At 43.0% G+C, this 14482-nt stretch overlaps 1 protein-coding gene across 2 annotated transcripts in view; it reads left to right on the top strand.

The window, feature by feature from the left end:
• The window catches only part of LOC129535093 (neuroligin-4, X-linked), a 311526-nt gene that overhangs the window by 145933 nt on the left and 151111 nt on the right, over positions 1-14482 (top strand). Inside the window, exons 2-3 of one of the 2 annotated variants that reach the window (XM_088834362.1) lie at positions 6333-6392; positions 10776-10928. In XM_088834362.1, the coding sequence (XP_088690488.1) occupies positions 6333-6392; positions 10776-10928 (213 nt within the window). The remainder of the gene's footprint in view (positions 1-6332; positions 6393-10775; positions 10929-14482) is intronic. The other variant, XM_055393690.2, reaches the window with a different exon arrangement.

The following is a 14482-nucleotide window of genomic DNA, read 5'->3' as shown; positions in this document are numbered from 1 at the left end:
TTAAACTGAGTTGTTGGCTCTTCACTCATCAATTCTGGGCTTAAAGAAAAAAAAATAAAAAGGCAATTTATGTGACTAAGAGTAAGGAATGCAGAGAGAGAAAAAACAAAACAAAACAAAACAAGGCATTTGTCCTTTCCTTCTCCTTGAGAATTCAAGACACCTCTATCTGTTTTTTGAGAGCCCCAGACTCCTCTCTCGAGCTTGGAGACCCTGGATGTCTTCTCAACCTGCTTGGGAAGTGACCCTCTGAGCCCCATGCCGTGCGTGTGTTCTGTGCAGTCTGTTTGTTCGTGGCCCTTCCTCCGAGGGGTTTCCTTAAGGATGCTCGCTGAGCTGACTCTTCAATCCTGCCACCGCCTGCAGTCTTTTCTGTCGGCTGTTTAGTGCCACGCGGGTCTCTGCACTGCAGCGCTGTGCTTTGCACACGCTTCTGTTTTCTGTCAACTTGGCACATGTCATACGTGACTCTGACTCTTGCACGTTGCTCAGGGAACAGAGAGATGCCGGGCAGTCACTCAGATCTGCCTCTAATGGGGCTCTGGCCCATCCCATCGAGCCCTTGATGGGTGATCAGCATTGCCTTCAAGCTGGGTTTCCAATGCCTTTCTTCCTTCTACGTTTCAAATGAAACCTGAGGGCTTTCCCTGGTGTCTCCGTTGTAAAGAAGCCACCTGCCACTGCAGGACACACAGCTTCGATACCCCACACGCCTCCCCGCAACTGAGCCCGTGTGACACGACACCACTATTGCACCTACACCCAAAAGCCTGTGCTGTTCTACAGGAGAAACCCACCCACGTGAGCGTAGCCCTTGCACGAAGCAGCTAGGGAAAAGCCAGCACCAAAACCAAGACCCGGATCAGCCCAAAGTAAAAATAAATATATACTTAAAAAAGACACCTTTGACAAAACCCAAAGAGATGCAGCAGACCGGGAGGAAAGATTTCCATATTATCTTTCCAGTAAGAGATCTATCTCTACAAAATATAAAGGACTCTTACAAGAATGATGAGCCAAGAAACCAGTTTTTAAAATGGGCAAAATATTTGCATCGATCAGCTGGTAAAGAATCCGCCTACAATGTGGGAGACCTGGGTTTGATCCCTGGGTTGGGAAGATCCCCTGGAGAAGGGATAGGCTACCCACTCCAGTGTTCTTGGGCTTCCCTTGTAGTTCAGCTGTTAAAGAATTCGCCTGCAATGTGGGAGACCTGGGTTCGATCCCTGGGTTGGGAAGATTCCCTGGAGAAGGGATAGGCCACCCACTCCACTATTCTGGCCTGGAGAATCCAACGGACTGTATAGTCTGTGGGGTCATAAAGAGTCAGACAGGACTGAACGACTTACACTTTCACTTTGCACTTTCACCCACCGAAAAAGATTGTACAGGAGGATACTTGACTCGATTAAGTCATTATGTAAATGCAAATTAAGACCGCAGTGAGGTACCGCCTCACCCCCACTAGGATGCCTACAATCAAACAGATAATAACAGGTCTTGGTTAAGAGGTGGAGGAATTGGAACCCACATACACTGCTGATGGGAATATACCGTGATTCAGCTGATTTGGAAAACAATATAGTTTTTAGGCTATTAAACATGAATGAGTCCCGAAAAGTAGCAGTTCCACTCTTCCATATCCACTTAAGAAAAATTAAAATATGCATCCATAAAAATATTGCATGTAAATGGTTCATAGGCTTCCCTTGTAGCTTAGGGGTAAAAAAAAGGAAAAAAGAAAACGCCTGAAATGCAGGAGACCGCCTGGTAATCTAAGAGGTGCAGGTTCGATCCCTGCATTGGGACGATCCCCTGGAAAAGGAAATGGCAGTCCACTCTGGTATTCTTTCCTGGGGAATCCCACGGATAGAGGAGCCTGGTGGACTACAGTCCATGGTATTGCCAAGTGCTGGACATGGCTTCGCAACTAAACCACCAGCAGCAACTGTTCATAGCAGCGTCATTCAGACGGGCCCCTGCATGGAAACAGGACAAGTGGTAGTCGACAGAGGAGTGGATAAACAGGATGTGCTACGTGCACAGAGTAGAGTCTTACTCGTCCATGCAAACAAGAGGAATGAAATACTGCTGCACGGGGCCCCATGAATGGACCTCAAAAATGACACGGTGAATGCACGAAGCAAGACTGAAAGGAATACATCTTCCGTGAATATATTTGTAGGAGACGCACCAAAATGGCCCATCGACGCTATGTCATTAGTCGACTAAGACAGATTGATGTTAGAAATATTGAGTACCGTCAGTGGACGCAAGCAATCATTTTGGCGTGATGGAAATATTGTCAAATCATATTATGCTGTGTGTAATATGCCGCTGTTCAGTATACTGCTCAGGTGTGTCCGATTTGCTGTGACATCTTGGACTATAGCCCACTGGGCTTTTCTTTCCATGAGATTTCCCAGGCCACAATCCTGGAGTGCATTGCCACTTCTTCCTGCAAAAGATCTTCCCGACCCAGGGATCGAACCCACACCTCCTGCATTGGCAAGTGGATTCTTTACCAGTAACGCCACCTGGGAAGCCAAGTTTATATTGCTGGTTGAACAACTCCATATATATGTACACACACAGACACAAATCCTTCCATTTTACACCTTGGTGAGTTGATTTTATGATGGAAAATTATACCTCTCTAGAGCACTTACAAATCATACTTGGGTGATCAAAGGAATTTGCTGAAGCCTTGAAGACACTACCCTATATTGCCACTTAATCAGTGATATAACTAGGTTGTGTGACTTCTAAAACATTGCACATCTTCAGAGTATTTTCCTCTGTGCTTGTGGAGGGAGTAGGCATGGTTTCCTTCAATACTGCCTCTCATCTTTCCCAGGGGAGAATTCCAGATTCCTGCAATTTCATTCACTGATGGTGAGCCTGAAGACATTGAAAACTGGAGCTTGAGAAAGAACTCTGGAATTTAACTCACCCCAGACCTTGCAGAGTGGCCTCTGTTTGGGTTTCAGCCAGGCCAGTGGTTGTGTTCCTGAGATTTCAGCCGTGGCTGGGAAGACAAAGGATTCTTAATAAGAAGAAAATCCAGAAGAAGGCAGGGATATAAGGGCAGACTCATGGGAAAGGCAGAGTGTAGGTGTGGTGTTCTAGTTACAGACATTTCTCATTGCCTCCCGAGCTGGAAAGGCTGTGGTCAAGGGAGGTAGTCAGAATTCATGACGAACATATTTTCTGGGAAGGAATTGGTGTCATCAGATAACACTGTCAATCCCTTAATCCATTCCATGTCTCTTGAAAGTGAAAGTTGCTCAGTCCTGTTCGTCTCTTTACGACCCCATGGACTATACAGTCTGTGGAATTCTCCAGGTCAGAATACTGGAGTGGGTGACCTTTCCCTTTTCCAGGGGGATCTTCCCAAACCAGGGATCGAGCCCAGGTCTCCCACATTGCAGGCGGATTCTTTACCAATGAGCCACCAGGGAAGCCCACACCTCTAATTTTCTAGTGTCTTTTCTTTTTCAACGAAAGAGGTGACCTGTTTCTTTAAAAACTTAGAAAACCTTCAGAAAACTGAAATTTTGATCAGAAATGCAGAGGAATTTGTTTCTAGCCTCCACATAGACTATGTGAGTAAGAAACGCATTTCTTAGACTTCTCTGGTGGTTGAGTCATTAGGACTCTGTTTTTCCACTGCAGGGACATAGGTTCCATCTCAGGCTCAGGAAATAAGATTCTGTAAGGTACACGGTGCAGTCAAAAGAGCAGGGTATTTCTTACACTCTTCTTAACAACATGCAGCCATAAATTCAGCCATGAGATAACTTTGAAATAAGTTTTATACTGATAAACTATGAACAGAACAATGCAGAAGACAAGGGAGCTTATTTGAAGAAGGTTGCTTCTTTAAGTTTAAGATCTTTGATTGCAGTGGAATTCTTGGACATGATTTGACTTCCATGTTAAGCTGATGGCTATAAGGTTGACTCATCAGGGTCATCAGTTCAGTCCATCAGTGGTGTCCCAACTTTTTGCTACTGCATATATTGCATCATGCCGGGCCTCCCTGTCCATCACCGTCTCCTGGAGTTTCCTCAAACTCCTGTCATCAAGTCGCTGATGCCATCCAACCATCTCATCCTCTGTCGTCCCCTTCTCCTCCTGCCTTCAATCTTTCCCAGCATCAGAGTCTTTTCCAGTGAGTCAGTTCTTTGCATCAGGTGGTCGAAGCATTGGAGTTTCAGCTTCAGCATCAGTCTTTCCAATGAATATTCAGGACTGATCTCCTTTAGGATGGATTGTTTGGATCTCCCTGCAGTCCGAGGGACTCTCAAGAGTCTTCTCCAACACAGTTGGAGTTCAATTTCATCCATTCTTGGGTGCTCAGCTTTCTTTATAGTCCAACTCTCACATCCATACATGACCACTGAAAAACTGTCATGGTACTTTCTTAAAGACTGGTCGTGAACGTGTTACTGTAAGGAGAAAAGACTCTCCTAGAACAGCCATCTCCAACGTTTTAGGCATCAGGGACCAGTTTCATGGGAGGCAGTTTTTCTAGGGACTGAAGTGGAGGAGATGGCTTTGGGATGATTCAAGCACACTGCGTTTATTGTAGATTTGATTATTATTGCATCAACTGCACCTTAGATCATCAAGCATTAGATCTTGGAGGGTGGAGTGTGTCTCCTAGGAGACTCCATTCTACCTTCAAGTAGTTAAGGTGAAAAAACTGCTCATAAGCTTGAGTTTCAAGGGGGCCACTGCTTTCCTAAGCTCTCCTCAGAGACTTGACGTTGGTAGCTTGAAATTGTCTACAGCGGGGAATATTTAAATCTCAAAAAATGTGCAAACAGAAGGAATCAGGTTTTCACCTTCCCTCCCACTTCTGCTTGTTTAATCCATGTGATATTTCCAATACTCACCCCTTCTTGATGGACAAAAACCGCAGCTTCAGATCTTGGTTTCGAAACATGATGTTGTCCCCCTGAGTTCGGAACAGCTGTAGTTGTTTTTTCAGATCCAAATCTTGTGGGTGACAGTGACAAGATACTGTGAGGAAGGCCCGTAAAGGGAAAGCGTTAGTGCCTCTATTGTGTGCAACTCTTGGTGATCCCATGGACTGTAGCCCACCAGCCTCCTCTGTCCATGGGATTCTCCAGGCAGAGACACTGGAGTGGGTTGCCATTCCCTTCTCCAGGGGATCTTCCCGACCCAGGGATCAAACCCGGGTCTCCCACACTGTGGGCAGATTCTTTACCATATGAGCCGCCAGTGAAGCCAGGAAGGAAGGAAAAGACCATTTTTCACTGATTGCCGCAATCCAAATTTTCCAAAACTAGCACATGCTTCCTACTGGGCCAGGTCGGTCTGTAAAAGAAGACAGTTGAGCTAATGGAATAATTCAGTGATATTTAATATTTTGGCTTCTTGTATCTTAAAAATATAGGAATCAAAATGGCAGACTACAGAGTGCCTTGTTTTAGGTTTTTGTTTGTTTTTGAGGGTTTCTGGGTGGCATTAAGGGAACCTCTGTTCATTTTGCTGACAAGGAAATTTCAAGGTGGTTTATGTCTCATGTCGTCCAGGTAGGTGACTTTGTTTATTCTTTTTTTTTAAATGAATACCAATAACCTTCAAGCAATATTTAATAAGTATTTGAAACACAGAAATACATGATTTATAGTGCTATCTTGATTTCAGAAACGCTTGTTGAAACTGGTAGTTTACAGTAGACCAAAGGAATCAAAAATGTGCAGTGTTCTCTAGCTACTACTGACAAGTGAGCATTCATGATTTAAATAAATTATAGTGACTATCTGATGTTTATCAGGAATTTTAAGATATTCTGATTCATCTTCCATGTTTATCATTTAATGTGTTTCTTCTTACTGTATAGAATTTCCTAAGCAAAGTGCATCAGTCACATTTCAAAAATGTATCTAGATTATTACATGTTAAAATTAGAGGAATATTTCATATGCATTTCCTTTTAAAATTTGGGAAACCCTTTAAACAATAATTTGATTTTCTTTCTTTTTTTTTTTTACAACTCACATTACTTTTTTTTTTTCAGTAGTATTATTTTAACCCTCAAACTGCATTTTCACTGGGTATCTTTTTTTTTTTTTTCAAGTAACATTTTGAATTTGTTCTTCTTGACATATTTATGTTTATATGCATTTTGCATCTCCCTATTTCATGTTTTTGAAATCAAATGTAACAGATTTCAGCTTTTTGTATGACATTTTTTTTTCTTTTACTGCGTAGTTTCTCTCTTCTGAATTTTTTTGCAAACCTGTTGTTTTTGAATTCTCTTTTTTTTCCCTTTATTTTCCTTCTCAATATGACCCCAGGAGCCAACTCAAAGAAAAACGCTGATGATATAACCAGTAATGACCGTGGTGAAGATGAAGGTATTTTTTGTTTTTTTTTTTACAAAGCTCGTTCTTGATGCATGATTCTTTATCTTGTTTTTTTTTTCCTTTTTTCCATTTCAACCTGTTTTTCCTCCCCTTATCTGAGGAGAGTACACTCCTGCGTGCTTCTTTATTTTCTTCTTGTTTGGGGACTACTGTCATTTTTAACCACAATGATATGTAAACCCCCTGGGAGAATTAATATACATGTTTCTCAATGCGAAGTGAGTCAGAAAATGCCATTTACAAGGAAACTCACCGTTTTCTTTTTCCTAAGTTTTTTTTTTTTTTTGGCTTGGTCACAAGAAGAGAAAGTGAAATTTTAAAGCATGCATGTATGCGTTCTTTTCTTTCTTCCAAATGTTATTTTGTAATTTCATGTTGTATTTTGGAGCTTCTGTCTTGTTTGTTTCTTCTCTGGACACCAAGACAGCTCAGTACAACTTTTTTTTGCGGGGGGGGAGGGCTGGCATTTCCATCTTTGTTTTTATGATTGTTTCCCCCAAATGTCCTGATTCCAAAGCAGGGTTTTCAAAGCATCTTCTCTGGCTCACAGTAAAACACATCAAAAAGTGTCTTGAAGAGAATTTGTTGTTTCTCTCTGAAATGCATTTTGGAAGCTTTAAAGGAAAATAAAAAAGTAGGGGGTATAGCAAAGAATTGAAAAAGGCTGAAAAACTAGATCTTTGCATCTCTGTTTTCACACCGCGGCTGTTCTTAGAAATTTTTTTTTTTTTTTCCCTCCTAAAAATGTTTAGTTGCTATGGAGAGTTTCTTTTTGAAGGCCCTCAAATTGTTGGACAGATTATCCACTAGAAGTAGAGTGATTTTTTTTTTTTTAAGAGGGAAGATAACGCAGTATCTAAACCATCAGTAGCAAGTGGTATCTTCTTCCTTCAGCAGAACAAATGGTTTCGAAGAAAAGAAACAAACAGCTTAAAATTAGCCTTTGCAGGCTCCGGCAGGTTGGGGCTGCGTCTTGCTTAGTTGCTCCATCGTGTCCGACTCTCTGCAACCCGCCAGGCTCCTCTGTCCCTGGGATTTCCCAGGCAAGGATACTGGAGTGGTTTCCCATCTCCTTCTCCGGGGGACCTTCCCTACCCGGGATACAACCTCGTATATTCCATTGGCAGGCGGATTCTTTACCCTGTGAACTATCAGGAAAGCCCAAGGCAGACTGGCATGAATTTCTGACTATTTAATTTAAAGGGGACGAGCGCCCTCGATGGACCTGTGGTTCTCTAGCTGAAAGACAATTTAAAGTGGGCCAGGGACCCATCCTTGCTGGGAAGCAAAAGTTCCCTCAATAAAAGTTCACCTTTTTATCACTTGTTTTGGTTTTCCCACCCTCTTAGATTTCTTTCAGAAATCAGCAGGTCTCTGAGAAAAGTCCTGCCATGGTTGCCTTCTCACCCGATGTTCTCTCAATATGACTATTATTTAGTATTTTGTAATGGCACCCCACTCCAATACTCTGGCCTAGAAAATCCCGTGGATGGAGGAGCCTGGTAGGCTGCAGTCCATGGGGTCGCTAAGAGTCGGACACAGCTGAGCGACTTCACTTTCATGCATTGGAGAAGGAAATGGCAACCCACTCCAGTGTTCTTGCCTGGAGAATCCCATGGACGGAGGAACCTGGTAGGCTGCAGTCCATGGGGTCGCAAAGAGTCGGACACAACTGAGCGACTTCACTTTCACTTTTCACTTTCATGCATTGGAGAAGCAGCAGCAGCAGGAGACCTGCATTCAGAGTGTTCTTCTTGCTTTCAGTATTTACCTTAGAAGTTTCTTCTGCTGCCTTTGGACCACGACAGCTGCCCCGAGTCATCAGCTACCCTTTCCTTGTCCGGCCCCAGACCACCTGTAATTTCATCCGTATCCTTGTATAACCAACTACAGGTGTAATTTGCATCTTGTCTCCTTGTATCCTTTTAGTGTCTTATTCCTTTTTTATCACTGGCATCTGTTTTCACAATCCCACCAGCTACCTGTTACATTAAAATGCTTTTTCCTTTTACTTAAATACCAAGACATTGTTATTTTTTTCTTTTCCCCCTAACATTGAATGAATACGACATCTGATTATTTCTTCCCCGAGCTCACAAGAACCTTCTTCTGTGTGTCTCGGAAGGTAATAGCTGTTAACCGAATGTATTTTTTTATAGTCCGAAAAATGTCAACTTTTTTCTTTCCTGTAATGCAACCAAGAAGGGTAACATGATTAAGAACTCAAACAGCAAATCAGTGACCAGAGACGCTAGGGGATGCTGTAAAATGCCACAGCTTATACTGACGGTGATTATTTAAAGAGTTCCACATAGTATATGATAACTGAGGGCCTCCCAGGGGGCTACATGGTGAAGAATATGCCTGCCAGCCAGTGCAGGAGAGGAAGGTTCAGTCCCTGGGGTGGAAAGGTCCCCTGGAGGAGGGCATGACTCGCCACTCCAGCATCCTTGCCTGCACAATCCCATGGACAGAGGAGCCTGGGGGGTCACAGGGAGTCAGACACAAGTGAGCACGGGTGAGTGACAGCTTCAAAAAGGATTTTTTTACTTCTTCCTTAAATTTTACGGGAGAAGATAGCATTCTTCTGCTGTGGATTAAGTATCTACAGACAGATGGGCGGCTTGACACTTTTTCCTGTACTTGACTGTGACCACAGGGTTCGTTGGCCTCCTGGAGGGTGTCCGCTAGCAACCAGGAGCCTGTTTTCAGATGGCGCTCGTAATTCATTTTATGAGCAACCTCCATCCACATGTTGGTTTATCTCCTTAACATTCATTCCTGGTCATTCAAACATGTCTCCATAAATTAGCCAAAAAAAAGTTTTTAAGTAAAAAAAAAGAAAATACACGTACATGGATGCATTTGCTTTTTTCTTTTCTTTTCTTTTTGCTTTTTCCTTGATAACACACATCCATCACTCGATCAGTCCGACTCTCCGTGACCCCATGGACGGCAGCCCTCCAGGCTCCTCCATCCATGGGATTCTCCAGGCAGGAATCCTGGAGTGGGTTGCTATTTGATAACGTGCAGGTATTTAAATGACACACATGTATATGTACATACATACAGAAGTTCCCAGAAATAATTATAATCAGAGTTAGGATTCTTAAACACTACATTTAAGCTCAAGGGACGAGGAACCCCAAAGAAGTTATTTGATCACAACTTTTGAGAAAGCAGACCTCATGTTGTCCAAATTTATCTTGTCACAGACCATTGCAGAGTAGGATTTTCACATCAGTGTTAAAGTAATGATGACTAAGGATACTCTGGTTTCAGATCACAATGGGAGTTTTTATTCCATGTGGAAAATAAGCAGGATTGCAACCATTCCATGTTTATTTCACGTCACGTCTCTTTCACTTTTTTTTTTTTTTTTTGGGTCACTTCAGTTGGCATATCGTTGCAAACAGTCATTTAGAGAAAAGACACTTGCTTGGGCACCTTTCTTTTTGTTTTTCCATGTTTCTGTTCTGTTGATCATTTTTAACCTTTTTTTTTTTTTTTTTTGCCATAATGTAGTGAAAGCTTGTGGTTTCACTATTAGTGATGTTTCTGTTAAGTGGAAAGGGAATCCTGAAGCTCACATTTGACTGAAGAAAGCAGTTACAGTAAAACGTGATAATTTTGAAGTTGACTTTGCTCTAACTTAGATCATTAAAATCTATGTTTTAATAGATACGACGTTTGTGTGTTAGTCACGCCTTCGTGTCCGACTCTTTGTGACTCCATGGATTGTAGCCACCAGGCTCCTGTGTCCATGGGATTCTCCAGGCAGGAATACCGGAGTGGGTTGCCGTGCCCTTCTCCAGGGGATCTTGACATCCCAGGGGTCAAACCCGGGTCTCCTGCATTGCAAACAAATTCTTTACCGCTAATAGACGCCATGGGCTTCTTCAATGCACGTCCCCTTCTAGGGTTTGATTACTACGTAGGGAAGAAGTGATTCATTCATCTCAGTGGTTAAATTTGTAGTGTCATAGGAACATATGGAAACATACCCATGCCTACAAATTCATTCCAATGTCTGCATCATTTCTATGAGTAGAAAATATAACATCGACAATCATCCGTAAGCCATTTAACTGTTGTTCAGTTGCTCAGTCGTGTCCGACTCTTTGCGACGCCATGGACTGCAGCACGCCAGGCTTCCCTGTCCTTCCCCACCTCCCAGAGTTTGCTCAGATTCATGCCCATCGAGTCCACGATGCCATCTGACCATCTTACCCGAGGTATTCCCAATTCAAGAAAGGGCCATGCGATGGATGCCCGTCCCAACTAGGGAAAGTCACTCAGGTCTTTCGGTTTAGTCTCGGTTAATCAGTGTGATTTTTTTTTCTTTTTTTCCCCTTACTTGGCTCTTTGTTGCAGACATCCATGATCAGAACAGTAAGAAGCCGGTGATGGTGTATATCCACGGCGGGTCGTACATGGAGGGCACGGGCAACATGATTGATGGCAGCATCCTGGCCAGCTACGGGAACGTCATTGTCATCACCATTAACTACCGGCTGGGGATCCTAGGTGAGTGAGTGCCTGTTGACGACGAGCAAGTTTCTGCTTCTTGTTCTGTGGGGCTCCGTGGCTTCCACTAATGTTCCTGCAGTTCCTAGGAATTGCTACGACAAACCTCGCTTAATGCTCCAAGGTGCATTTGTTCCGTAACTTTGACTGATGCTCCAAGATGCATCTGTTCCGTAACTTTCACGTTGCACCAGTCGGTCGTTTTCTTTTTATCACGTTGTAAGAGACATCTGTTCCTTTCAGAAAGTTACATCTGTAACTTCTACGTTTCTTTTTCTGTTCGTTTCTTTTCCTTTTCACATTTTCATCCAGAGACTTCATTCCCTGCGGCCCTCCTTAACCATCAGCACACAGGAGTCCGTGAGAAAATTTTGCTTCTTGTTTTGTGGCGTTTGTTGCTTCCATTCATGTTAATCCAGTGCCTAGGAATTTTCTGCTACAAACCTCACTTCATGCTACAAGCTACATTCCTTCCCTGACTTTCAGGTAGCGCCATCCATTTTCTTGTTGTTTAATTTTCACATTTTAATCCAATGGTTTCGTTCCCTTGAACCCTTCTCAAACAGATTCAGCCTCCTGGGTCATCAAATGAACTTGGGATGTTATGGAAAGCATGTTTCTTTCTCTGGGCTTGCCTGACATAAGCCTGTTGCATGAACACAGTTGGGTGCTGTCTGGTGAAGCGTTTGGTAACAGGTGACAACTCGGTAAAGTGGACAATGGGCCATACATATGAGCCTTTGTGATTTTGTGGCTGTGTTGATCATGTGTTGGAAACTCTTTTACTTACTCTCTTAATGGATATTCTGTACCTAATGGATCTTGAAGACGAGAGGCGGTAGGTGGTCACATGACTGTTCCAGTCTCCTGTGAAGAAATGCTCTTATTTGAATTTTGTAACTTGGTGATATTTCATTTTGTGTAAATTTTACGATTGACTATGAGAAGACCTTGGCTAAGAGCATAGGAATTCAAGAGCAGCAGTCTGTTGTTTTGGTATTATATTCATTTTCACCAACAGTATGGTTGAGAAAAAAAAATAGCATTTTGATGGTAGTATTTTGAGGCTTATCTGCTGTGTTTTTTCCTGCTCTTGGTCAGTTCATGAAGAATATCCATGGTCTTTGTAACCGCATTTATCGTGAAGGCAAAAATGCATTGATGGGGCGTCCCTGGTGTAGGCTCTGAGCTTCCATTGCAGAGGGTACACGTTCAATCCCTGGTCAGGGAACTAAGATTCTGCAAGCCTTGTGGCAAGGCAGAGAAAAAAAAATGCATTGAGATGATGGTGCAAAAAATGGAATTTGTAACAGTGTGGCTGTAAGAATCAGATCTGTGTGTCATAGGATGGTTATGGTTAAAAAAAAAAAAAAAAAAACTGGACTCACGGAATTGTGTCAAGCAAGAAAGCATCGAAAATGTTTTCTCCAGATGTGCAAGTATCACCAAGAATATTTTATTTTCAACTTGATGTTTCAATTTTGTTGCGAGCGTTTCGTTTCATTCACCAGTAAAACATTCACGTGTACAAGATCCCAGGGAAGTGGGACAGTTGTTGAAGTGACTTTCTCATTAAAAAGTGCAAGATGTCTGCACACTTGTACCTTTTAGAACATCCATAGAGTACTTGAAATTTCAGGTTTTTAAAATGGAAACAGTGATGGACATTATTTATTTATGTTATTGTCTTGGACTCCAAAATCACTGCAGATGGTGACTGCAGCCATGAAACTAAAGCACACGTGCTCCTTGCAAGAAAAGCTATGACCAACCTAGTCAGCATATTAAAAAGCAGAGACATGACTATGCTGACAAAGGTCCATGTAGTCAAAGTTATTTCGATTTCTCCAATAGTAAGGTATGGATCTGAGAGTTGGACCGTAAAGAAGGCTGGGCACCAAAGGATTGATGCTTTTGAAGCATGGTGTTGGAGAAGACTCTTGAGAGTCCCTTGGACTGCAAGGAGATCCAACCAGTCCATCCTAAAGGAGATCAGTCCTGAATATTCATTGGAAGGAGTGATGCTAAAGCTGAAACTCCAACTTTGGCCAGCTGAGGCGAAGAGCTGACTCATTGGGAAAGATTGAGGGCGGGAGAAGTGGGCGACGGAGGATGAGATGGTAGACAGCATCGCTCAGCGTCTAGAGCCTTCTCGTCTCGTGATTTTTATTTCCCTTTTCTTTTCTCGCGCCGGTGATCCGAGCCAAATCTTTGTCGTTTCCGTTCATTTCGAAGACCGTGGGTCGCATGCCCCTCTGAGTATTTTTCTGTTTGTTTGTTTCAGAATCCTCTGGGGAGTTGCCTTGGCTAACTGTTGTTTGAGACAGGAAGTGGTGTTCCGTGATCCCTCACAAAAGGGCCATTCTCAGGCCGAGGTGGGCAGAGCGGGGCCGGGGACCACCGCGTGCCCCCTGGCAGCGCTCTCAAAGAGCGCAGTGTGGGGGTCTGTATGGAGCGCCACCAGCCCCCTGGGCTGCTTTCTGAACGGGGCCGTGGTTTGGGGCAAGCTCTCGCTTTGTAGGAATAGCGAAACGTTGTCTTGCCTCAACGCCGTGGCGCTGATGCGACTTACAGGGTTAGATTTCAAGAGACATCGACGCCTCTCCCCTCTCTAACACCCAGCTGGTATTAAGCAGCTTTACACGGTGATCTCTTAGCTGTTTGGCCCATTTTTCAATCTGGAACAATTTTGTGGGAATTACACACACCTTCTTTTCTTTTTCTTTTTTCCTTTTTTTAAAAAGAAAAGAAAGAAACAAAGCTTCCGTTTCTAACTTTCCTCTTTCGAACCGTTTTAAGTTTACCTTCTGCTGCTGAGAGTTAAAAGAAAGAAATCTTGGGGAGGGTAATGGAGAAGCTGCAAGAGTCATGGCAAGGAAATGAAAGAAGCAATTTAGCATCCCCGAGACAGTCTATTTACATTCCGCAAATGAGTTCGTGTGAAGCCCAACACCACAGATCCCCTTTTATCTGGAGGTGTGAAAGTGTGCCAACTTGGCCGATTGTACAGGGTGATAGATTTCGTTCAAGCGTGAACTCGGTCAATCTTTTTCAGACATCTTGCGTGGACTGCCGTGCTCTTGCAAATCAGGAGGTGGTCGTTTACTTCTTTCCTTGCAGGGAAAATTGCTATCATCATTGTCTGCAAATATTTCAAACCATGGGCCTGCAGATTTATTTTTTTTTAATGAGTCAATGAAATGGTACAGCATGCGCTGTGGTGATCATCTGTATTAGAGCTTTGCATAGGAGTAGACGTTTTTTTACCAAAACAGAGAAATCATCGTTTGAACTTTTTCTTCAAAAAGTCATACATGCTGACACGTTGTTTTTCTGCCTAAGGAATGGAAAAGCATCGTTTGAGATGATTACTGCTTTTTTTATTTTTATTTTTTACAGAATAACAAATTCTGTTTTCCTACCCGCAAAGAGAAGTTTTGAAAAATGAATGATGGTCAGAAGGAACGCAGGACCCTGGCATGGAATAAAAATGAAGTGGTACCTGCTCTCACTCGTTGCCTATCCTGTTACATTGAGAAAAGTCAGCTAACATT

The sequence above is a fragment of the Moschus berezovskii genome, chromosome Y (genome assembly GCF_049115385.1).
Source record: "Moschus berezovskii isolate FMDL1 chromosome Y, NW_MosBer_1.0, whole genome shotgun sequence".
NCBI classification, from domain to species: Eukaryota; Metazoa; Chordata; class Mammalia; order Artiodactyla; family Moschidae; genus Moschus; species Moschus berezovskii.
This window is presented reverse-complemented; position numbering and strand designations above follow the sequence as displayed.